Source organism: Protopterus annectens, chromosome 5.part0, assembly GCF_019279795.1.
Source record: "Protopterus annectens isolate FY-2018-M chromosome 5.part0, PAN1.0, whole genome shotgun sequence".
NCBI lineage: Eukaryota > Metazoa > Chordata > Ceratodontiformes > Protopteridae > Protopterus > Protopterus annectens.
In genome coordinates, this window is record NC_056735.1 from 1,694,673,939 (window position 1) to 1,694,701,776 (window position 27,838).

The 27,838-nt window shown below is 35.7% G+C and overlaps 1 protein-coding gene across 1 annotated transcript in view; it reads right to left on the reverse strand.

Moving 5' to 3' along the window:
* SPAG17 (sperm associated antigen 17) overlaps positions 1-27,838 on the reverse strand; it is a 3,638,922-nt gene that overhangs the window by 321,107 nt on the left and 3,289,977 nt on the right. The window contains exon 44 of the mRNA XM_044071485.1: positions 13,300-13,413. Within this exon, the coding sequence (XP_043927420.1) occupies positions 13,300-13,413 (114 nt within the window). The remainder of the gene's footprint in view (positions 1-13,299; positions 13,414-27,838) is intronic.

Below are 27,838 nucleotides of genomic sequence, written 5' to 3' on the forward strand. Positions count from 1 at the left end.
CCCCACGAGCTGCCCCCATGGCACCACCTTTTTTCTGCAAATAAATCTCTATCAAAAAATATAAAATTTTAAAAAATTTTTTTTTAAATATCTAAACTATTGCTTGCTTTAATGTAATATGGTAGTCTATTCCATATATCAGCTACACCCTCAGAGAATGAGTTAGTACACTTTTCATTCCTATATAGTCTTTTACACCTGATAATTCTCTACTCCTTTTTGATTACACCTAACATTCCCAGAGATAGCTGTCTCTAAATGCCATTTATACCTGTAGAAGGTCTTATCTTAAATGCGTACATGAGACACAGCACAAGTCCAGATATTTTAGTCCCTCTTAATAACTTAACTTTTCCCACCCAAAGATGCCCTTGGTATATTTCCACTCTACTATTTCCAATTTATTCAAGCTTGTTTTGTTATGAGATTTCCATATTGTTAGTCTTTACCATAACTCTCAACCATACCGAAATCCTTGGTATTTAGCAGTTTTGAGGGCAAAATAATGGGGTGCCACGAATTCCTGAATGGCACCTTCACATCCCGATTTTTTTCCTTTTTTTTATATTTATTACCAAGTTTAAATAATGGATGATGTCACCACTCATCGCCAGCGTATCCTGTAAAGTCATCAAGGTGCAGGGGTGTGCGTGATGATATCTGCTTCATGAAGCAGAGAACTGCCTATCGGACTGGTTCAGAAACTCCCTCAGACTGTGTCTGTCTGTAATTTGGATGAAATTGTATTAGCAGAAGCAGGTAGAGAGCAAACTCAGCAGATTCCGGACTGGAGCTGTACTGTACTGTGTATGCACAACATTCTTTAAGTTAACTTCTTCAGAAGTCAGTCCAGTCCACCTCTGTCTGCACTACACTAGTTAGGAGGAGTCCATAACATCCATTCAACTCCTCAGGATGAGAAGATGTGCTTTCTTTCTTTCTCTGGTGGCTCAACGTCCTGCAGGTAAGTAAAAATACTAAAAAAGAATAAAAAAAAAAACACGTTATGCTTATAGCAAACGATTCTACTCTGCATCTGCAGTTCTGCTCTATGTCTGTGATACTAGCTAGCTGCTGCTAGTACTAGCTGGAGAGGAGACAAGTTCATTTATCTGAGGCAGGGCAGGTAGGTGGCAGCTATCAAAATCAAATAAAATCAAATAGCATTTGAACAATAAAAGTCCACTCCACAGCTCCACTCATTCAGATCATGTACTGCTGTTAAACCCTAGTACAGATTTAACATACCACAATGAATATGCAACTAAAAAAAACTGAAAGTGGTAAATAATAAACTGTAAAACTCAAAGGAGCCAGGGGAACTGACAAAACATAAATGAATCGAAATGAATTAAATCAGTTAATTTTTTGATTAATTTATGTTCAGTCAGTACCCTAGCTTGCTCCCTTGAGTTATACCACAATATGCATTGTTTCTTTAAACTTTTTTTTCAGTTCCAGCCTGAGTACATGTACTGAATAATTCCCTCTACAGTTATTTCAGGGGCAGCAGCACATCTACAGGTTCAGCACCCTATACTACAACAACTACCTTTGAAAACGAAAAGCAAAACATGCCTGGCTGTAAATAACATGATTGTGGTGAGGCATAATACTTATAATTTGATGATTTTACAGACCATAATGACAACAGCCATCAGCTACTACACTGACATGAAAAAACATACCCTCCTGTCAATTTTCAGCTACAGTCCGAGTTCGAAATTGAGAACCGGAAATGGAAAAAGTAATGAAATGAGAAATGCTACTGCTCTTATTAAAGGGGGAAAAATTATATTAACTATTAAAAACAGAAAACAGTAATCAGTTTACAGTTGTCTGTAGGATGAGTTAAACATGCCCACCCTAGCCTCTGGGAACCTTTAAAATCTGACGTTCCTTTGTTTGCCACCTTATGGTGGCTACACTGAATGCTCCACTGGAGCTTCCAGCAGATGTCACATTTTACGTTTATTGCAGATGCAGAATGAGCAGATTAACTGGAGAAGACTGCATTCTGTAATTTAGCTATAATTCAGACCAAAGGCAACACAAAGTAAACCATGTGCCAAATGCAAAGTATTATAAATTAGGTGGCCATAGAAAAGAAAACCAGAGCATGTGGGAAAACATGCAACCAAAGAATTCGAAAGGTGACAATGCTACTCAGCAAGTCTGAGCTACTGTAAGTTGTTGCAAAATTGTAAAATCATGCCTCAGAAGTGTACCTCATTATGAGTTGAGTCTTGAAAAGCCCATGTTCCACATTGAAAGGGTCTGTCACAATTTCACTGTTTTTTAAACTGATATCCATGATAAGCAATATTGTATCATAGTACTTTGATGAGTAGAAAACCTTGACTGATAAGGATCCATGAACTAATTAATTATTTGTTAAATAGGTCTCTAGTTGCTTGTACACAATATTCTCAATAACTTTTACTTAAAAATGAAAAGCTTAGAGATTGGGTAGTAATTGCTAGGATACTGGGGTCCAATGTGAGTTTCTTGAGGACAAGGATAACATAGGCCTCTTTCAAGCTCAGTGGAAAAACCCCAGGCCTCAGTGAGGAAACCATGATGTAACAGATCACTGGACCAGGAAATAAAGATACCAGCTAAGAAGTAATTCAGAGCTTTTTAGGCTACTGAGTAAGCCAAACTCATGCTAATGTTTTTGAAGATTTTGGGACAGGGGTTCTGGATATATTTTTTTACCTTATAAATATACCATGATAGCAATGATGTTTGGTGGTATTACAAATCAAGAATAAAAAAAAAGCCACACATAGTTTAGGCTACATAATTTGATTACTTCCATAAGATTAACTTAAATTGGACTAAATTAATTTTAATGCATGCATTATTGCTTAAATTTGGTCTCAGATACCATGGCTAAATAGCCAAGCTTAAAAATAAGATTGCTATCAAGATGGGCTATTTAGAGAGCGGCCATTCAAATGACACAACATATGGTGTTGTCATGGTGAACAAAATAAAAAGGTGTAAAACTAGTGGATCCCATCTTTTATCTACTGAGAAGTATTTAAATGTTTTCTTTATAGAAAGTGCAGAGGTACAAGATGAATTTTCATATATATATATATATATATATATATATATATATATATATATATATATATAAAACCTGAACCTGTGCAATATTACATTCTTCATAAGAGAATAGCTTGCCCAGTTTGCTTATTTTAAAATTAATTTACAGTTAAAGTAGAAGATTAAGGCTATGATAAGTCATTTAACATGGGATATGCTCATCAATGGTCTAAGGACCATATGCCTAGTACTTACCTTTTAAGCTATGAACCTCATGTTTTGTTAACTCTTCAAAGTCTGATGGAAGACACATATGTTAGATTGGTATAACCCTGAGTTTCACAAGAAACAACTCTGTATAATCAAGGTTATTTTTGTCTTTTAACAGGATCTATGATATTCAGCTGCTGATACATGACAACCATACTGCCTGCATTAAGGCATGATATTATTTTAACTCAAACTGAATAATCAATCACTGGTGAATTTGTATTTTAGAGTTCACCTAGAAATTTAGGTTTGGTGATGGTGTTTAACTTTCTACATTTATGTTTTTGTCATATCTGCTATGTACCATTGTTAAAGTTATTAGAATTTTTGTCTCCTGGTATCTTTTGAACTGTTTTTTTTTTTCTTTTTTTTTGTCATGGGGAACCTGACTATAGTTCACACAAAAAAAGAAGACAAAAACTTCATGTTAACTGCTGGAATAAAGAGAAATTGGAGATATGTTTGCTTGTTTTAGGCCTCATTGGCTAAACTTAATATCTTGAAAGCATAATAATAAACTGTATCCTGAAAGTATAAGGGGAGACTGTTTGAGCTGTTAGATTCTTGTAGGCTATTGCTAGTGGTATCAGGGGAACTGCAGTGACAGGATGATGAAACAATTCCTGTCTGATACATTTGTCTAGAAAAGTCCCATGTGTTTTTATTGAAGATGAGTTCTTGAGTTCTTGCCTAGTTTAGACTGCATGTTGCTGTGAACAAAATGAACTTCAATCTTTGATTTTTCTTATGAGTGATGGTTTGTCTCAGATGAAGCCAAGCTAAATACTTCCTAATCACTAGATATGCATATAGTGTTTGGAATCTGATAAAAATGTGATTATGTAAACACATAGTTTTCAGAGTTTTGTGGAAGCCAAAAGGATGCATACTATTTTGGTGTCAAAAGAAATAAGTTTAAGCTGCAGAAAAATCAATGACATGAATTTAATGACCAAGCAGCTATCTTACTGAAAGGCAAAGCAATGTCACAAGTAGTGAGAAGTTTAAAGATGAGTCCCAGACATCTCTTAGAAGATAATTTGGTAAATAAAAATAACTTAGAGGAAGACAAGTCAATTTTATTTTTATAAAAGAATATTGCATTTTAGTTTATATACAAGTTCAGATGTTAATGTTAATATGAAGAAAGCAGTATTATTCTGGTTATATCATGTGTTATTTAATATTAGTGTAGATGTAGCTAATTTTCTTTTATAAAAATAAATTGTGCTTTAGTTTCAACAAGTTCAGTCTGATACAAGTTCATGTGTTAATATAAATAAAACACTATTGTTCTGGTTATAGTTTGTGTTTAATTTGTCTGTTCAATTTGTGTTTGTTGGTATCCCGGAATTCCATGGGAGGGGTGGGGTTACATAATTATGTTAATTAGTGTACAGATTTTTGGCCAGTTGTACCTACTTTTCATGGGCCTTTGTCCAGATTTTTGATGTTTCCAGGTTGAGAGGTATGTTCCTTACATAAGTTTGGGTCTAATGTGACAAACAATGATATATTTTCTGATTTCATAGATCATAAAAATCTTTTTACACAACCTATAGTTCTATAGCTACCATTACCCAATTGACTGATATGATTAGAAAAACAGAATCCTGGCTCTACCCTTATATCCAGGTCCTTAGGTGAATCTACAGTTTTAATCATGGTGTGCTGTCTTAAATATTCAGCTTTTACTCTATGTCTTCCAAACGTCATTTGCTTAGTTTTGATGTATTTATCAGCATATTATTCTCCTCAGCCAAAATGGTCAATTTAGTCAAGTTCTTTTGGCGATATGCCCTATCTGTAACACATGTTAATCAGCTTACTCATTTTCAAGTCATCTGCATACAGAATGTAGAACACCTCAGATGAAAAAGATAAATCTAAAAGATGCAACCTAAAAAAGTGTGGGCCTAGGAAAACGTCCTGTGAGATACCCCCACTATAACCTAGAATTTCACCAGCCTAATTGCTGCATGACACTTGATATGTCCTATCTGTAAGCCTGAAGCTATCCATCTTATCAAGATTACACCAACACCTAGTTGTTCTAATTTATTGATGAGTTTTTTTGCGTGTCATCATATCAACGCTAAAGTTAAATCAATATAAATTATATAACAGCACAATTTTTCATTTATTGGCATTATTTTATTGTTATGTGAAAGAAAGTGCTGGCTTAGCTAATACAATTTTATCTCCTTTATTTTTAACTGTAAGGCAAAGAAGTTATTATGGTGCTATACCTTGCCTGTTCTCTTCCATATGTGCCAAGTTTCAACCCTTAATCTAATTTCTTTACATATTTCATTGATGATCCATGAAAAACTATAACCATTCATTCTTTTTCTTGTAAAATAAATTATTTCTCATTTATGGGGTACACTATAGCATAAATCAGATCTAGGGCCTTTGGGGTGGTCTTATAAAATACATAAATAAATAAATAAATAAAATTAAGACCCATCAACAGTATTAAATTCAGCTAGGAAATCATCCTGCTTAGTTTCTGAAATATTTCTAGTAGTTACAATTGTGGAAGAGAATTTTGCCTCTTTTATAGAAAAAAATGTATGGGAAGTGAGCTTCGTAGCTCCTGTGGTACAAAGTTTGATTCCATCAGACCTCCTATGACTACTGAGTGACTTTATGAAAGTCACTTAGCCAGACACTGCTCCTGAGTCTTTTCAAAGTTAGAGAAGGAGTAAAATCAATTTGTTTTCATCTTATTAATTTTATAATCTAAAACTTTACCAAACTGAGTTAACACCTGAAACAACAACCCAACACCCTTTTCAGTATCAATCATATATAAACATAATTTTTACAAAATTAAAGTGATGTACTCACCATAACTATGCATCTGTGTTGTCCATTTTCATTCTTCCTCAACATATGGATTACATTAGATATTGGATCCGACTCGGCTACATAATTCAGACCTACGGATCCAACTCTGGAGCTCTACCTCTGCCCATAATGCCCCAGCTAGCCTACAATACCTCAGATCTTGTTTGCCACCATCTTGCAAGGGCACCTTTTTCAATCATTCTGAATATTTGTGAGTAACTATTTTTTAGGAATAACTTATCTTCAAAACTTTTTCTGTTATCTTCCCTCCCCTTTTGATAAGTTTTCAGGTTTTGCTATATGTTAGTCAAAATTTCAGTCAGTTCTTCTTATGTAGCTGGTGCCATAATAACAGGAACTTTGACTGAGCAAATGATGGCAACCTTAAGCATACAAACATGTTCTGATCTCATCTCCCCCTTGTGTTTGTGCCAGATATAGTTGTGTATAATGTTGCTAAAACTCTTCTGGTGTTAATACTGTGTCGCTAAAATTAGATCCTTCTTTAAGACTGGCTACACCTTTTCATTTTTTTTGCTGTCTTGGCCTTACTACTAAAGTTTTCTAGCAAGCAGGTGATGCTGTACCTTCTGACCTATCTTCTGAATTGCTTTTTTTTGTTTACTTGATGAAAAAGTACTTTTATTCTCTTGTCACCCACAAAATTTTTTGTTTTAAATAACCTGTAGGGGACTGCCAGTGTCATTCCAAATAAGACAGAACTAATGTATACAAACAACATTCCAAAAATGTACAGATAAACCACTATTGGATGCAATTTTCACTTCTTTAACTAAATAAGCATGTTTATTGGTCATATAAATATTTCCAATATATGCTCTAACTGTACACTAGAATAATATGTATACTGTCTGTATTCTAATGTAATCCAATATTGGAAAATTAAATTAGATCTCTCACACCTGTATATATTCCAAGATATCTCATAATGTGTGGTATATTATAAACTTTAGGCCCACCTCTAACCTAAGCAGTAGTTGTTAGCATATTCCAGTCACTTAAATACATTACAATACTTTCCTGAAAAGTGGGTCATATTTCTCATCATTTTCCAAAATGCTTTCTGATTGGATCTTAAGAGTAAATAAACATGGAATACTGTAATAATGCTCCTTCTTAACCATTTATTCCAATATAATAAACATTATAGGTTCATAGGTGGTTACCAAACCATAAACCCGAGAGCCATTTTAAGTCTTGCCAAGCTTATACCACATTTCTCAAAATATTGCAGATATTTGTCAACAATCCAGGGATTTTTATGAGGTACAATACAGGCTTGTACACATCAAGTGTTCACAGGCTGCCCCTGTCTGTTAGGGACATAAGTGCCAAACCAGGTGTAAATTTGCAATCTCCCATCCACAGGTCCAAGTTATGTTTGAATATGACTAGGGATGAGCTTTGCTTCACAAGGATGGGAAGCCTGTTCCAGGAAAGGGGTATCTCTGAGACACATACCTGACCCACCAACATGTACTATTTAAGTTGCAGATGAAGTTTAGGTCCTTAGAACATGTATTTCTATTGTGGATATGCAACAAATCCATCAGTACGAGATCAGAGAATGCCTTGTAGGCTAGGCATAGATTGCAATGCAGCTGTTGCAGACTGAGTATAGGGATAAAGCTTGCAGACAGTCTGCTCAGGACTAGTTGTTTACTCACTGAATTATTTTTGTGAGGATTCTTTGTGGTCTCTCAAGCTGCTTCAAGTGCCTGGTCAGGTACATGCTGAAAGGTGTGTTGTACTCAATGATTGATGAGATAAGAGCCAAGTACAGTAGAACAGCTTCTCTTTGGAGCTGAATGCCATGCCCTTGTTTATAAATTGGGCAATGTAGAATGATTTCCTCACCACAGCAGACACATGGTGGTCAAACATCAGATTACTGTCAATGTGCATTCCCAGATCCCTCACTACTGGGTTTACTTTTAGGGCTGTATCAATTTATTTGGTAATTTCCAGGGATATCCATCTTTTCAAAGGGTACTGTTATGCACTGGCATGAGTTGTTTATCTGCATCAGGACCTCTTGAAGGGCTATCTGTCCCTTTAGAGGATTTAGTACACATGCCTAGTTTGTTGATGATTGCAAACTTTGTCAGCCATAGGCCCTTGATGTTTGCCTTGACTTTAGAGAAGTAGATGCCAAAAGGATAGGCCACAGCATCAGTCTCTGTGGGACTCTGCTGTTGACTGGCCTCTTTGTAGAGGTAGCCTCCTCAATCCTAACTTAATGTATAATATCAGTGAACCAGCTGGCTATCCATTGAATGACATACGGGTTTATGCTTAATTTATTTACAATGTCTGTGTGAGGCACTGGGTTAGATGCCTTGGCCAGGTTAAGAGAGACACTGTGCTCTGTTTTGTCCTTGTCCATAGCTGTAGCAACCTTCTCACAGAAATCCATCAGGTTAAGTAGGCATGACTTGCTTTTGACAAAGCCAAACTGTGTAGGGTCCAGTGTTTGTACTCTATCTTTTGTCATTGTTTATCAGTTCCATGATAATTCTTTTTATGGCCTTGAGACTAGTCAGACTTATGAGTCTGTAGTTTCCCATGTCTGTGGAAGGCCTCACTTTGTTGTAGAGAGATAGCTTTTGCAATCCCCCATTCATTTGGCACAAAGCTTTACTGGAGACTATGGTTAAATAGATATTCTAGTGGGCCTGACAGGTAATGTTTCATGCTATTCAGGAGGCATCCTGAGATATTATCAGGGCTCGTCAAAGCAATGTTCTTGGCCTTAGAGAGTGCAGTGAGCATCTGCTCCCTAGTGATGATTGGTGGAGAAATACTGGGAAGTATTTCCTTGGGGGGATGACTGGGATTAATAGGGGGGGAAATGGAGTTAAATTTATTTGTTAACATATTTGCTATATCCTCTGGTTCAGTATAGGTGGTTCCATTCACTATTATTTCAGCACATTATTGGGTGTTGTCTTTAAGGTTGTAACTGAAGAAAACCTTATGGTTGCCCTTAGCTTGAGAGCTATTTTTATCTCAAATTTGGCTTTGGTTGCCTTGATTAGTCCCCTAACAGCATGCTCAGATTTATGAGGTTTTTTTTTTTTACCTTGCTGAGGCATGCCCTTCTTGTTCCTGGACATGATTTTCTTTCTTTTGTTATGCAATATATTCATACTGGGATTCCATCAGGATGGTTTGTTTCTGCAGGCTGTCTTATGTTTAGTTTAGGTAGCTACAGTTGTCTCTGTACAGGTATTTATATAATTGTACAGGGTTTCTTTGAACAATTCTGCACAAGCAGCTCTGTCCTCAGGTTTTGGAGGGCTTGGAATTTTGGTAGACTGTTGGGGTCTATATTAGAACATCAAAGTTTCAGAACTTCGAATGTTCTAATATCGACACCTACTAACCGAAAGCTGAAAATAGTGAAAATTTAGATAACTGAATTCTTTCCTAAGGAAAGAATTTGGTTGTCTGTTCCTGTCGCTTCGCTATTTTCAGCTCTGCAGTGGAAAGTTATGGTCGGGTTCAGGTAAGTGTCCGATTGTGTGGACGTGAGGGTTAGGGTGGGATAGGTGAGTTAGGGTTAGGGAGCGGGTCAGGTAAGTGTGCGAATGTGTGGATGTGAGTGTTAGGGTGGGATAGGTGAGTTAAGGTTTGGGTGCGGGTGAGGTGTGTGTGCGATAGTGGCAGACCTTAGGGTTACGGTTAAGGTAAGTGGGTAGATAGTGGTGTATGTACTGTTTAGTGTAGGTTTAGGTGTAAAATTTTAGGTGTATGTGTGTGGATTGCTGTTTGTCTGGTATGTTTGTGTTGTGTGTATGTGTTTTGGATCAGCAAATTTTTTCCCTAGTAAAAAATTTGCTGTTTTCAGTTTTCGGTCTTATCAGTTTTCAGTTAGTAGGTGTCTATATTAGAACATTCGAAGTTCTGAAACTTCAATGCTCTAATATAGACCCGACTGTTGCTCAGTAGGAGGTAGTTAGACTTGGAATATTTTTAAAGGTTTTCTAGAAATATCCGTAATATCTGTCAAGACTATAAACCTATCCCATTCTCTTTCAATCAAATTCTTAATAATATTCCCCTCTCCACTATCTTTAATAACAAAGGTCATGTTGCATTCTTCTATATCATTTGATTCAATCTGCTACTTGTGTTCTACCCCTTCAGTATCTTTGGTCATCCTTGAAATGGGTTTAAACATGCTTTCTCTCTCTTTAATACCTCATTTATGAACTTGTGTATCAAGTCTAGTGGGTAACCACTTTCTCTGAATAACTTTTCCATTATACCATGACCCCCCATTAATATTCCAAAACGTGCACGCTGATTGGCCAGCGTGCACATTGTAAATCGACTTATACTAATGGAAAAAGGTCCGGTCGCCCGGACTTTTTCTATTAGTATAAGTCTCTTTTAAAACACTGTCTCACTATGTTAAAAGAGTTTAACATAGCGACACAGGTTTAAAAAAGGCAATGGAGATCTCCATTGCTTTTTTTAAAGCTGTCTCGCTATGTTAAACTCCTTTAACATAGTGACACAGTGTGTAAAAGCAACGGAGATCTTGCTTTCTCCGTTGCTTTTTTTTTAAACCTGTCTCGCTATGTTAAATGGGTTTAACATAGCGAGACAGCTTTAAAATAAGCAACAGAGATCTCTGTTGCTTATTTTAAAGCTGTCTCGCTATGTTAAACCCATTTAACATAGCGAGACAGGTTTAAAAAAAAAAGCAATGGAGAAAGCAAGATCTCCATTGCTTTTTACTGTTTCGCTATGTTAAATGGGTTTAACATAGTGAGACATCTTTAAAATAAGCAACGGCGGACATCTCCGTTGCTTATTTTAAAGCTGTCTCGCTATGTTAAACCCATTTAACATAGCGAAACAGTAAAAAGCAATGGAGATCTTGCTTTCTCCGTTGCTTTTGGCCACAGCTCTGATGTACTGCGTAGGCATGCGCAGTACATCAGAACTGCCGCGGATACCAGACAGCTGCGGAAGGGCAGCAAAGAGGCATTATACAATGCCACTATTTAAGAAAAGTAATTATTTCTTTTCTTAAATAATGTCATAGTATAATAGCAATAACCCACTTCTGGGTGTGGGTAATGCGGGATTTACCCACAGTTGTCTTTGTTTGGTCCCTTGGGCTTCGCCCTTGGGACCAAACCATGCCAACCGTGGGTAAATTACGCATTACCCACACCCAGGCATGGGTTATTGCTATAGTAGGTCACAGTCACCCAAGAAATCACCTTCCTCTGAGGTCATTCTACTGACCCTAACATATTGCACCTTTATAATGCTGCTTTTTTTTGTAAAAAAAGGTGTGCACTTGTGAAGTGCAAGTAGGAGTTAGAAAAGGTTTCTTTCCTGTAAACTTTAGATTTACAGCCCCCAGTTTTCTTTTGAATGATTGCATCCAATTAATTAAAGTTATCCTGAAAAACAGTATAGGTGAATTTCAAAAAGTCTGTAGTTTCACTTATGTATTCCATAAACTCTCTAGGTTTGTCCTCAGTGTCAATCCAGAACAACATATATCATCCAGGTACCTTTTATATAGTACCCAGCATTTTCTGTATTCTGAATGAACAATAAACTTTTCTTCCCATATTCTTATTACAATGTTGGCATGTGTGGGGGCACAAGAGGCCCCTATTGCTACCCCTGTCAAAAACTACAATCCATTCCGACAAAACCAGATCAAGACTTTGGGTAAATTTGGAGATAGACTATATATTCATGGGCTTAGCAGTGGAGAGAACTTGACTATGTGACACACATGTAACAGTTCCACCTTCTGATGTTGGATTATCTGTTGTTTCAGATAAGTGCCTTTATATAATCTGTACATCTTGCCAAGATTGTGATTTTAAGAATTTTGCTGGTAAAGTTGGTATCACCATGGTCCAATGCTACTAGGAGAGAATGGGCATATTTCTAACACAAGCTATGTCCAATGTACTGAGCCAAATATAACATCTGTTATCTATGCTGTCTGTCTAGTACTCATGTTTCATTGAGTAAACATTTATTCATTTTATTCAGTTATAATCTTTTGTGCAGTTTCATTAAGATTATTTTATATGATCAAGCTGCAGTTTTAGTGACACCAGCTTTATGCTATAATAGCAAGTTCAGTCCAATTAGATCTACAGCAGCAGGAAATTATTTTCAAAAGAATCAGCTGCAGTAGTAGGATTCCAGCTTCAGTAGTAGAAAGAATCCTGGAATAAACCCAATAAACTATTTGGGATTGTATTCACATCTTCATAGCAAATGACGATGACAGCAGCTTCCTGCCCTCACTGTTTTGCTAGGATTTACAAATGGCCTTATCCTCTGCTCACCTCCACAGTCATCTTTTGACTGGGCCATTATGATCAGAATATATCGTGTCACCAATGAGATGCATTTTATTTATAAGTCAGTTAGTGGTAGTCCACGGATTTGCAGCTGAAGGTAATTATCAGCTTGGTGGGGCATGGAATGTCTAATTTACCAGGTATTACCAATTGGTCACTACCTGTTAAAATTACTGATACTTGCTAAAAAGGATTTCTAATAATGCTTTTTCTGGATATCATAATTTAGAAGTTAGCATATAATCAACTGTGCAGCCCATTTATGTACAGATTCTGCAGGCCCAATTAGAAAAGACTTGCTCTCAGTGTAAGTGACTTACTCCAATATAAACCTGCTTTATAGAGAAGTCTTACATTTTATACATACATATATATATATATATATATATATACATATATATACATATATATATATATATATATATATATATATATATATAAAGAGAGAGAGAGACACAGCTTTAAAAGTTTAAAATAATACTTAGTAATAATAATATAATAATAATGCAACATTATCATACAGACGCAGCTTTCAAAGTTTAAATTAATAACACTTGGCAACAGTAATTGTAATAATAATAATGATAATAATAATAATGATAATAATAATGCAACATTATCATATTTACTGTGTGATATTAAGTAACCACTAGGGAAAACTGTTTGCATCCATTCCTATATAAAGAAAGAAGATTTTACAGAAATTAAAATTCAGCATCTGTAACTTCTGTACAGCTGGCTGGATAGTTACCCGATGCAGTGGTTTCATCTACAGGTGCTTCTGGAATAGTATGTTGTGTATTTATACTGAACGAAGTCTGGATATTAATAGGATATTTCTCATTTCTTCTTGGAATTAGACTTTCTATAGAAATCATGGAAATAAGATATTAGACCATTGACAAAATTGTTCCCAAGTAGTTAATGCTATTATGTTTGATTACAAAAACCTCCAAACATAATCAAATATAATCCACTTTGCAACGATTTTTTTCTGGTAAAGCATTTCTTCATAAACTCATTTAATGACTATTACACTGGTCGTGCTTCTTTACATATGTAAAAGTTGATTAAATTTGCAAATTTTGGAGAAAATGGGATATTTCAGTTAGTATGTTTCTCATGTCATCATTGGGGGGCAAACCTCAATCTTATTAAACGTTCATCAAATGTCTTCTTACACATCAGTTACTTTTGTAAAGGGGGTTAACTCTCTACAATTTTGCTTTTTAATTATACATGCATATTCTTAAACTTGTCTTCATAAAGTTTTTGATGTAGCTGATGTAACAAATTTAATTGTCTACTTTTTCATCATGCCTATCTTCTCATTATTTGTTAGTGACAGAACACCTAGAAAGTACAGTAAATGAAAAAAATCAGAAGATTCTGCACAAAAAGTGATTTTTCAGCCAGCATGCTTCCAACCTATACTGGAGGTATTTCTTAACTGTGGGACAAACCTTAATCATATTAAATGTTCAACAGATATTCCCTTCTTGCGTGTTAGTTTTTTTCTGAAATAGCTCAAAGTCTCATATATTTACTCTTAACTAATTGTTGTATAGTACACGTATGAAAATTGTTTCTATAAACACCTTTATTGAATTATCACTTGTGACATAGGCAAACTCACATTTACATAAAGGAAAACAAACCATATTTACTTGTTCTTAATTACATACATTATACATCACACACATTCTTTTGTACAATATTATCAGTTCAGCATTACATGAATTTGTCAGTTCTTGCCTTCCCTTAAACCTCATTCTTACTCCTTAACATTCATTTTTCTATATATATTGTTCTCATAATTTCCATTTTTTTCTATGTAACTTCCTCCAACCCTTTTCTAAAGATTTTACTTCCAGTTGTTTTATCTCTGTTATAATGTTCACTACTTCAAATATGACTGGTTTAGACTTTGATTTCCATTTTCCAGTAATTGCTTTTTTGGCAGCCACCAGAATTACACTTAACAAGTCCTTACTGTGTTTAGGCAATTCAAATTCTGTATCCAGCTCAAAAAAGCATTTCCTTAATTAAAGCCATTTACTTGCCCAGTATTTTTAAAGTCTTCTAACTCATTACAGTCCCAAAACCTAAGTTCCCAGTTACTTCTTTCTTTGCTATCACATTTCCAGTATTTGCCATCTACCTGAGGAAAAATTCTTTGGAGTTTGCTTGAGGTTTAAAAATACCTATCCAAACATTTCCAAGCAAAAATCCTAAATCTTTTCAACTTTGTTGTATATTTGGGAGCCATACATATGTTCTCCCATTGTTTCTTTGTGAATTGCTTATCCAGTCTCTCTTCTCAATCATTTTTAACCTCCACTGATTGATTCCTATAGTTCTTGTGCAATATTGTATATGCCCTTCTAATTACACATTTTTTAAAGGAGCTTCTATTTTAGATTCATATAGAAACTCTACCAGTGCAAGTCTTTCACTTAGGATTCTCTTATCCCTTTCCCATTGCTTACAGTCTGACATCAATCCCTGATAGGGAAGGCAGCCTCTAGCCTGCAGTCCAAATATCTTGCTGGCCTCTTCACATTCTACTACCTTTCCCTTTCTAACTATTTGTTCCCAATACTTTCCGTGATTTGCCAGTTTCTTCTAGTAAATTCCAGACCCCTCTTATTAGTCTCTGTGTCCCTAACTGCAATCATCCCTATCAGCAGAATCTCTTTTTTCCATTCCCATAATGGCTTAATTCTTTCTGCTATCTAATGTATAATATTCTGTATATTCCCCATAAAGATCAGCATCCAAAATCCCTCTCTCTCCTTATTTCTTAACCCCCCCCACTTCATTGTCATCTCTTTCCACTTTGAATTGTAGCTTTCTACTTATGTATAAGAGTCCTAACTGTGTAGCTCTAAAATATCCCCTCAAATCAGGTAATCCTAAACCAACTTGTTATATTGGAAAGGATCAACTTATCCCACTTGACTCTTGCCCTCTTCCCCTCCCAGATAAAATCCTTCAATTCCTTCTTAATTACTATCCACAATAGTAACCAATATTTTGCATGATCTACTAATTATTCCTTTTTTAACAGTGACTTCTGTTCTAGATTCTACTAAAAACTCCACCAGAGCTGGTCTTTCACCTAAGATCCTTCCATTTCTTTCTCTTTGCCTATACTTGGATATCCTTCCTTTATAGGGAAGGCAATCTCTATCCTGCAGTTGAAATAAATTCTTGGCCTCTTCTCATTCTATTACCTTTCCGTTTCTAATTATTTTCTCCAATTACCTTGGTTCTTTTACCAGTTTTCTACAATAAATTCCAGTCCCTTCTTGCCTATTGCCTACATCCCTAATTGGAATCATCCCTATCAGCAGAATGTCATTTTTCCAATCCTGTGTTGGCTTAGTTCTTATAATACTTCCTGCTACTTTATAAATATAATATTCTGCAAGGTTACTGTTATTCTCCTTAAAGATCTGATTCAAAATCTCAGTTTCTCCTTGTTTCTTGAGCTTCCTCCCTGTTTCATCATCATCCCTTTCCACTTTGAATTATAGGTTTCTGATGTGCTATGTACACAAGCCTTAAGTATGTAGCTCTGAAAAACCCCTTTAAATCAGGTAATCCCAAACTGCCTTGTTCAACTGGAAGAATCAGCTTATCCCAATTAAATTATCAGAGAGGAACCCAACCCACCCAGTTTAATTTTCACCTCTGATCCTTCATATATCCTCCTAATCAACCTTATAATTTTATCAGAGAATGCAAATGCTTTCATTCTCCTGCTCATAAACTCCCAGCTTACTGTGACAATACTTTCTATGCATTAAGACCCACCAACAGTGGTGTTTTCTTACATTCCGTTTCCCTATGGATTATCAATGTTTTGTTAATGTTGTCAAATGTTTGTCTCCACTCCACAAAACCACATTGATCAATGTCTATCACTTTTGGCATCACCTTTGCCATTCTTTTAGCCATTATAGACATAAACACTTTATAATCATGGTTTAGGGTTGAATGAGCATGTACGAAGCTGGATCTAATGGGTCTTTACCCTCTTTAGGTATTACAGCCACCACTGCTTTCTTCCAGGAAGTTGGTGCTTCTCCTCCTCTTAAAATACTGTTAAACAAAACCTTCCAGATCTTTATTAGTTATTTCCCTCCTAGCGTCCAAATATCCACAGGAATACCGTCTATTCCTGGGGACTTTTCTGTTGATTGGTTATACACCACAATTTTTATCTCATCTCCTCCTATCCTAACTACTGGTAACTGAGCCTCATCTACCTCTAACCTTGGCATATTTAATTCTTTCATAAACATTTTCCATTTGTACCTTTTCTTGAGCTCCATATTTCTCTGCTTTATACAAACTTTCATAAAATTTTCGAAATATTTCCAGGACCTCTACAGCATCTCTTATCATCCTTGTTATAGGCTCTCTAAGCTTGGTGACAACCCTTTTTTACTTTCTGTTGTTGTATTAAAAGTTTTTGTGCTCTTGTATTATTATCAAAAACACTTGAGAAGAAACTAGAGAAGAGGAGAGAGTCAAACTGGGCTTTCCTAGACTTGGAGAAAGCATATGACAAGGTCCCAAGAAAGCTGATCTGGGCAGTACTGCGGTGGTTTGAAGTCCCAGAAACATTGGTAGAATTAGTACAGGCTATGTACAAGGACCCAGTGACTCAAGTACGAACAGTGTTTGGCCTCACTGAGGGGTTCCCAGTGGGAGTGGGTGTACACCAGGGTTCAGCTCTGAGCCCACTGCTGTTCATACTGGTTATGGACTACATCAGCAAACAGGTTGGAGGGGTCAGAGCAACAAAGCTGCTGTATGTAGACAATGTGGCAGTACAGGCAGACTCTGATCTAGAACTTCAGCAAAGGATAGGAGAATGGAATGCAAATCTGAAGGCACATGGGATGAAACTAAGCACAGATAAGACAGTGGTAATGGCAGCAGATTGGGGAAATCAGAAGAAGCTGAGAATAGAAATAGATGGGAAGATAGTGGAACAGGTAAACAGCTTCAAGTATCTGGGAGGGGTGGTTGAGGAGAAGGGTAGTCTGAATGAAGAGGTTTAAGCTAGAATCAGAGGGGTTGCAGCCAACTGGCATAGAGTATCAGGTGTAGTCTATGACAGAAGAATTCCAAAGAAGCTGAAAAGTAAGGTGTACAAGACAGTGGTGCGGCCAGTACTACTGTATGGTACAGAAACCTGGGCAGTAAAGGCAGAACAGTTGAAGAAGCTAGAGGTGATGGAAATGAAGTGCCTGAGAAAGGTGGTAGGATGCACACTGCGGGACAGGCAAAGAAATGAGGACATAAGAGCAGAAGCCAAAGTAGCTCCAATTGCAGAAAAGATCAAAGAGAACAGATTACGATGGTATGGGTACATGTGTAGAAAAGCAGAAGACAATCTGGTGAGGGAGATTTGGGACAGACAGGAAGAAGATAAGAGGAAGCGAGGGCGTCCAGCAAAGAGGTGGATGGATTGTGTGAAAGAAGATCGGCGACAGTCAGGCATGAGTGTTGAAGAAGGCAGGAGAGTGGCACTGAATTGAGAGAGTTGGCGACAGTTAATATGATACCCCGACCCCATGTAAATGGGAAAAAGGGGGATGATGATGATGATGATTATTATCAAAAACAGTTGCTTAACATCAATATTTCATGGATATTTTATGGTAATTTCCTTTATTTTCTGTTTAGCACTCTGCAATTGCTCCTCTTCTTGTTCTATGAGATTCAACCTACAATACTTGAACATTTGGCAGTCCCTCTAAATAATTATTGTTGCTTGTTAACTGTATCTCTCTTTCTTTTATTTCAACTCAATTTTTAAACTAAACTTTCATTTTATCCACTCCCTAGCTATATTTTTAGAAGAAATTTCTGTCTTTTCTAACTCCCAAATAATTTCCACTACCTATTCCTTAAATTCCTGTCTTTTCAACAGATAGGTGAAAAAGCACCAGTGTCTCATTTTTATTTCATTACCCTGAGATTTTATTTTAGTTATTATTGGTGTATGATCTGAAATAGTTATTGGTTGCGTATCAAAACTTTCAATTAAATGCACATGTTCCTGTGAAATGTAAGGTCTGTCTAGCCTAGCCCAGTTCTTGTATCTTGGAGAATAATATGTAAATTCATGTCGAACTCCTACTACTGAATTCACATCTTCCATGCCAAATATTTTCATAAATTTCTTCAAAAATCTACCCTTCTTTATTTTATTTTCCCTTATGGGCCACCCAGACGCATCATCTCTGCTGCAAATCAAATTCTAGTCCCCATCTATACGTAATATTTCCTGCTAAAAAACGATTATTTCTCCCAGAGTTTTCTTAAGCTTCATTACAGCAGTTTTAGGTGGAATGTAAATTCATGCCACTGTAATCCTCCTCCATTGCCAGTAGCCCCTTAGTACTGCATATCTACCATTATTATCATTTTTATCCTCTTCTATTCCTATTGGAGCGCATCTTGCAATTAATACATGTACTCCTATTTTCATTTTTCCCAGGTATTCTGCTGACTAACTGTTGTGAAAACATTTCTTTATCAAATTCACAAGTTAAGTTATTTCCAAATATGTCTCCTGTAGCATAACTATTTGCTTCTACATTTGTTTAATATAGTTCACTACTATTTTTTTGTCTATATCTGAGACCATTAACATTTAAAGATAATACTGAAAGGTTCATTATTTTAAAAAAGTTATTAATCCCACCTTTTATTTGTAACAATTGTTTTTGTTAAGTATATAGTTCCAGCTTTTGTGTTACATGCAAACACTAATGTTTGGTAGGTTGGCCTTTCATATAGTTGTTTCTTGTTATATCCATTTGAGCCTACGTCACATCTTACAAAACTTTTTGTTTTAATGAAAGGCTTCAAAAAAAGAAAAAAAAAACAATTACACCCCCAGTACTAAATGTATTAGATTAATATGAACACACAAAACAATGTACATCTTGAAATATTGAAGTTTTACCTTCCTTATAGGAACAAATGTCAAAAATTGAAAGCCACACTAACGGACTTTGGATAACTTAAAAGGAAGGTTATTCATGCTAAGAGGCATGGTACAGCCTGTGCTTATACTAAGTGCTGTCTAGTTTTGTCTGTCTTTATTGCTCTCCCACAATTAGAAAACACCTGACTGCTTTCAGAAAACATTACCTCCTAGCCATTGAAAGCCATTAAAAGAAAGAAGTATCCTGTTTTTATTGCTCTTTATCAGATTGTCTCCATGGAGACATGAAAACCAGATACAGGGTTGCTTCTACAAGTATTTAATTATTTATTTATATGCTATAGGAGAGATTTATTATATTCAATGTTCTTTTTTATTTGTTTGCTTTCTCTTAAAACTTGTTACTAGATAAAGCCAAGAAACTTAATCCAGTCATTCTCCTATGTAAGAATGAGAAAAAGCATATCATTTTCTTTTGTATCATACCCTTTTGAACAGAACTTTTCTTCTTTTTTTTTTTACATTGCAATACCTACATTTCTTAAAAGTGAACAGGGAGAAAGAAAAATGAAGGGAATAAAAGAGGTGCACCCATTTACTTTAACATCCCCACTACACTTGAAAATAATTGAGAAAATTTTACTTTATAGCATGCAGATATCATGCACTATACAAATATTACTGTTAAGAACATAAGTTTGTTTTTTTACAGTTAACTGGTTCCCTCCTCTTCTCCTCTCCTAAGTGTTCCACCATGCATTAATGACATGAAGTAGGACATATGCTTTAGAATCAGTCCTCTACAAGCTTAACAAAGTTAAAGAAGTCCAACATTTCCAGGTTTTCTTGTTCTGTCATGTTTCACAAATATAAATAATGCTTTATAATCCCACATTTATTTGTATATTTCTGAGTTACTGGTTTTATTCCTGTTTATCTCCATCTCCCAAATCCAGTCTTCCTTTCCAAAGTACTCATGATTCTTCTAGTCAACTCTTGTGTTTTTTTTTGTCTCTCAAGCATTTACTGTTGAAACACTGGAAAAAGTTTCACTGGCACAATTTCTCTGTGGTCTTTATTACCTGAAGAACAAGAAGCAGAATCTCCTTCTGTTTCACAGCTCACTTTTTGTTGAACAAACTTTTATGTTTCCTCCTTATCATGATCTGCATCAAAAAATGGCTTTTGTCCTTCAAGGAAATAAGCTGCCTAATATAGCTGAATACAGTAGTTTGAGTATCATGCCTGCTTCTTGACATTTCCATACTAGTCTGCCTGCTGTACAGCAAGTAATCATTTTCTCATTTTCTACAAACACCCTACTGTCTCACTTTCAGTGCTCTGTCCTTCTGCTACAGTTTTGTCAGAATCAATTGCTTCTGCTGGTAGGATTGCATCTTTACTATTAAGGGAATAGGTTGTTTTCTCATGGCCAAGTTTGGAACATACACACAATGTGTCTGTTCAATTAACAACTCCTGCTGTGGAATACCAGTCCAGTTGCTTGTTTATGCTTTCATAAAATCAGTACAGTCTGTTCCTTCCAGCTTCTCTGGTACAGCAGAAAAGCTCAGGTTTTCCCTGCATGCTTTGTCCTCTAATACTTTTATTTTTTTAAACATCTCTTCTTGAGCAGTCTCATATTCAGCCAGGATTTTTTTCATTTCATCCTCCGATTTTTGCAGTTTTATCACCTCATCTGAATATCTGTTTAAAGCTTCTTCCATTTTATTCAGCCTTTTGTTATTTGATAGTAATGTTAATAAACCAGCTGTGCAGGATCCACCCAGGCGTTCGTGCGAACCAAATCAGGCAAAACCTTCTGATAGAGCACAGAACACAAGCCAAAAAAAACACTTAAAAGTACTAAAAAGCACTTAAAAGCACTAAGAAATTCTTCAAGTATTCACTCAAATGTCTTTTCAGACCACAAGTTCTTTCAGACCATTCCTTCCAATAAATCCAAATGCGTAGTAAACAGTAGCTTTTACTCACTCAAGTAGAAGTGGTAAGTGCTTTCGCTATGTAGCTTTTTCATTTGAGTTGATATACTCCATATGTGTTTCATTTATTTTAATTAGCTCAGAGTACATTTGACTTATTTTTTCCTCTAGGATACTGGAAGCAATGTCTTGCACCAAAGCTGGAGCTTGCACTGCTTTTTGCCAAACAGTTGCAGAATTCTTCCTAGTCAGTGCTTTTTCCTCACCTTTTGTGATTGATTTTTTCTCAGGCTCTCTGGATTTCTCTTTTGCTAGCATCCAAGCTACTTACTAGCAAGTTACTGAAATTTATCCACCCCCCTCCCCCCAAAAAAAAAAAAAAAAATTAGTTCACTGGCTATTTCTTCTGAGTTTCTGTTTTCACATTGGGAAAGCTGAAATTAAGCTGTTAGTCAGTATGCAGCCATCCTGGAAGTCCTTCCTCTGGATACCACTTTAGATATAAAAGAAGGATTTGTTTGCAAAGAAAATTTATATTTGTGGAAAATGAAACACAGTTTAACCCACCATAAAAAGCTTAAAACTCAGATACTCTTCTTGCAGAGGTCAGAGAATGAGTAAGGATGTTTTTCATACCAAGAACCTCAAGTTAGCCTGATAAGCTTGTTCAAATGAAGTACTACTTTTAATATTATAAAATTAAAATTATAAGGGGAGCTACTGATTTTTTAGGAGGCATCTTATGCAGAGCTCCTTTCAAAATATTTTGAGATGTGACTACATTGTAAGAGGGGCATCCATGGGCAGGCATACTGAAATGGCCAAAAAATGAACCTTGAATGAGTAAGGTAGGCCATAGGATAGTCACTCATGCAACTACTGGAGAACCAGAGAAACTCTAGCCCTGAGTGGATTCTGGTTCTTTTGTTGGCACCATCCAGAAAACATTTTCCATTTGCTAATGTATGATTTTCTAGTAGCATGCTTTCTTGCCTTCATCAATACCTGCTCAAAGTCTTCAGAAAAAAAGGTGCCTAAATTGTATTAAAACTCTATCATCCAAGCAGTTAATTGTAGTTGCCTGGGGTCAGGATGTTTCAAACACTCCCAGTCTTATGTGAATAAATCCAGTCTGTGAGAAGGCATGTTTTAATTGTGCCTGGACAATTATGAAAAGAAGGGAAAACCACTGTTGTCTGGCACAGAAGGAAGTTACCATAACTATCTCTGGGGAGTCCTTCTGAATTTTCAGAAACAAACTTGAAATTAGTGGAAAGGATGTGAAGGCATAAAGGAACACTCTTGTTCAAGGAAAAGAAAAGGCATCAGTCCTCCAGGTCTTCTGCATGGAGTTATGGAGTAGAATTTTGCCATTTAACTGTTTAGCGAGAAGGCAAATAGATCTTCTTGAGGAGTTCTCCACAGATTAATCAAATCTATGCCGACTCTGATTCAGTTTCTATTCATGAGGGTCTGTCCTAGTCATGCACAGCTTATCTGCCACACAATTTTGCTGTGACAGGATGTAAGATCACTGTATAGTGAATCTGCATTGTAAAGCTGTATCCCATGCTAACATGGCTAGTCTGCAAAGGGGGTAAGATCTTGTTCCACTTGCTTGTTTATGTACCACATCAGTGTATTATTCTCTGTAAACACTTGAAGAGGTCCTGGGGAGCACAGATGATTCAGAGAATTGAGAACATTTATAAGTGCTAGCATCTTTTTTTATATCAATGTATTTTGTTCAGTCTATCCTGTTCCAAAGACCCTGTGCTTTTATGCCCACTGATACTGCTCCTCAAGCAAAGCTTGAGGCACATATTGTAACCAACTATGTTGGAGCAGAAGGAGAGAATGGGAGACCTGGATTTTGAGAAATTTGGTGTCTCCACCACATAATCTCCCTTTTCACCAATGGGTGTTGATGCTGGTATGATGGAGATTTCAAATACCATTGTATCTTTCTCATGTGGAGTCTTGCAAGAGGCATCATGAAGATCATGGGTGCCAAAAGATCCAGAATCCTGAGGAATTCCATTGCTGAGACAGAGGTTTAAGTGGAAAACCACAAATATAGATCTAAATGTAGTTCCATTTTTCCTATGGAAGAAACGCTGTTTATACTGAGGTATGCATCAGGCACCACAGGATAAAACAATCCTGATTGAAGGAATGAGAAAAAAAGTTCTGAATGTTCTCTTGGAATCCCAGGCTGTGCAGGAGACCCCTTATCCAAGAAAAAGATTCTTGGCACTTTGAAAAAGACTCTGCAAAGATAAGCAAGTCATCTAAATAAGGAAAGAATTTGGATATCCTACAGTCTGTAGAGGGATATCACAGGATCTAGACACTCTTGGAGCAGTGGATAACCCAAAGGGTAAGGCAGAAAACTGATAATGTGATCCAGACAACAAAACCTTAAGAACCACCTGAAATCTGGATGATTAACGAATTGATGATATGCAGCTTTTAAATCTAAGGTCACTAACAGTCTCATATCAAGGAGAATGGGTAATAAGTTGTGAAGTGACAAAATTTTGAATTTGGGACTGCCAGGGTGGGAGGGGCTAATAAGATGCCCCAAAGTCTTTCAGACTTATTGGACTGTCCTTAGTTGTTGGGGGTTCCTGCTTTATTTTTGGAACCTAACTTCCATTGCTTTTTAAATCATTTGCTTACAAACATTTTGCTGGGAATGTTAATTTTGCTTTTTGCTAAAGTTAAATAAGCGTGAGAAGAATCCCTTTGAAAACTTAGAGAAGGTGGAATGAAAGCTCTGAGAATTTCCTGGAATCAGCTTTACACTCTCATTATACTTTTTTGAGGATTTCTGCAGTAGCAGGTTCAAGAACTAGATCTCTGTCCAAAGGAGAATTCACATTTTCATTCTTGACATTCTCTGGGATGTTCTGACAACAGTAATCCATACAAAACATGCATCAAACAAAATACCAAAACACTGCTCCAGGTATCAATAAAGGCTGTCCTCCGTTGTAAACCTTCTATTCAGAAGTAAATGCCACAATAATCCACTCAAAGAATGTCCGTAAGACAAATAACACTAAAACTGATTTATTTCACATATTAAAATGAGCAAGATGGATTAAGCACTTTCATCTCCATCAAGGAGACTTCATCAGAATCATCCACCTACTAACTTTCAACCTTATATATAATAATAAATTCCACTTCATTGGTCAGCCAATTAATTCAAAAGTTTTACAAATTCATGTATTAACTCTTTGTATCCCTGAATAGTAATCTAACTACATATTTACATTATATAGTCATAAAATGCTTAAAATACATACACAGATGTATATCTACTTGTTATCAATTAACACATACTACCTGATAAATGCAGATGTAAAAATGCATATGTTAAAAATGTAAAAGGATGTATGAATAAATAAATAATTAAATAAATAATTAAATAATTAAAAAAATATTCCAAATGAAGCATATCCAATCTAATAATATGTGTATTGTAACTCTGATTGTTCATAGGGACAAAAGACTTGGGGAGTCAAACTAAAATTCAACACATTCCTAAAAGCAGAAAAACATATTACACCCCTTAATATAATTTAAAAATGTATACCCATATTTATCCAAAATGTAAAGTGCATGTATAGTGCATATATAAAATTACATAATCTATGTAAATATTATATAAAATTTCATAAATATTCCATAAAAAAATATATATATGTTGTTGTACACCTTATATACCTTAGAACAAATTCATTTGTAAGTACAATAACCATCTTTTAAAACCTGTTAAAAATCAATGTAACCTGTTCAATATTAACATAAATCTAATGTGTGATGTAATACTCATATAATAATTCCTCGATAGACAATATGTATCTATTTGTGTTAAATAGAACCATGGGTATCATAAAATTCTAGATATGTGTAGTGGTGTTCTCATTAAATAAAAGTGTCATTATTCTCTCTCTTTTTGGGTCCACTGAGAGTAATTTTAAGGTGGGGGTGATGGAGATATGGTCGTTCAAACCTGGACTGCTACATGCATCCAGTCTAAGTTGCCAAATCATTTCTCGAAATTCCAAACGTGTTCCCCAATCACCCCCTCTCTCATTGCGTCTAACTTCTAATACCCAGAATTTATAATCTGCATCCTTACATGTCAAAGTGTGTTTGCAAAGGGCATTATTTTTGTTCTTTTTGTTAATATCACGTATATGTTCATATATACATAATTTTAAGTTACGTTCTGTTTTTCCGATGTAATGTGCCCAACAGATCTTGCAGTACACCAAATACACTACCCCTTTTGTAGAACAACTAGAATATGTTTTACCCCTAATATTAAAACGAATACTGGGTATTTCTAATTCCTTTGTTCCAGCTATAAATGGACACTGGGCACACCTCCCACATTTGAAGGTGTCATATTTTGGGCATGTCCCACCTCTGTACTCATCCTTTTTCTTCTCCAATATTTTTCAAATTCATGTTCCTTTTAAAACTGTATCTCAATGGTTTTTGAAACACTTCCACCCTAGTAGGCATCCTGCTAAACATACCCCATATGTCATTTATACATTTCTTTATCCAGCCCATTTCCATGTGGTATGTCAATGTCAAATATGGTAATTGTACATTGGTTTGTTTAATATTGATCATTCCCTTCTTACTTCCAATAGTTTCCCCACTGGTCAATAAAGGTAGATAAGTAGTACCCCATCCTTTCACCACTACTTCCTTAATAGGATTAAGCAACTCATCAGGGTACCCCCTTTCACTAAACATCTTATGTACAATGCCTATTTCTTTCATGAAATCAGTTTTGTCAGGTGTCATTCTTGCTATTCTAATCTGTCCCTTAATAATGCTCTTTTTAAAATTGTATGAGTGGTCACTCTCATAGTATAGGTATGGATTAGAATAGCATTCTTTTCCTATATATACTAGATCTATAGGTCTTATTTATATAATATTTCTGTAACTTATCCAAATAACGTATTTCATCTACACCAATTTCATGTGTAAATTGTAAAAAACTGGTACTATGGTTTAAATAGTTCATAAATTCGAAAATCATTTCATTAGTTCCATCCCATAAGATGAATATATCATCCATAAAATGGTAGTACCCCATAATGTTTGGGTAAAATGTAGATTTAAATACATATTGTTGTTCCCAGTATAACATTATAATGTTAGCATATATTGGGGCGCACGCAGAACCCATAGCCACCCCATCTGTTTGGTGGTATAGGTCCCCCAGAAAGTAAATGCAATTATATCTCAATACCAATTCCATGTTTTCTAGTACCAGTTTAAATTCATCTGTGGTAAAAAAAAAATCAAACTCCACTAGCATTTTTTCGAACCATATAAGACCTTCCGTGTGGGGTATTACTGAAAATAAATCCTTTATATCTATTGTGAGAAAAATAATATTGTCCTTAAAAAAGCTAGTACCAATTTTATTCAAGAAGTCCCATTGGTCTATCAAAATGTGTGGGTATTTGGGATAAAACATCTTTAATTTAGTATCCGCATATATAGCCAGTGGTTGGGTTTTAGATCCTTGTGAAGTAACTATAGGTCTCAGGGGTGGATTGTCCACTCCTTTGTGTGTCTTGGGAATGCCAAAAATAGCTGGAATTACTGGCTTTGATACTTTTAGAAAATTATATAAATTTATATCTATCAGTCCCTGCAACAGATTGTCTTCTAGTATCAAGTCAATTCTTTTATATGAGATGTTTAATTCATTTCTTGATACAATGACATATCTATTGTCCGTATCTAGTATCTCCAGCATTCTATTTGTGTAATCCCATTGATCCATAAGTACAACCCCTCCCCCTTTGTCCAGTTTCATTACCCGGATTTTCCCATTCTCACTTAGTTCTTTAAGTAATTTTCTCTCATTAGGTGTTAGATTAAAATTAGTCTTTCTACTCCTTGCATAGTCATTTCTTATCATACTGGTGACACATGTCTCAAAATTATGTATGTCCTGGTGTAAAGGGGGATTGTAAGTACTTCTTTTTCTTAGCATATTACTCTGAGTATGTTGTGGGTCATCCTTAAATATATGAGTTAAGTTTAATTTCCTAGTAAATAATGTCCTATTAACAAACCCTCATAGGTTCAATCTCTTGAAGCTTTTAAGGGAAAAAGGAATCACTTTTTCTCTTACCAGCAACAGCTTTAAAGGAGGGTTAAGAGCCAGCATTAGACCCTGAGCTAAGCCTAATAAATACTCCTGTCCAGATTAACTGATACAGAAGAAGAAGACATATGTTTAGTTTTCTTTTTCTTTTTGACAGGAATTTTTGAAGAAACAGAACCAGAATTTACTTTATTTTATTTCACTTATATTAGTTTAC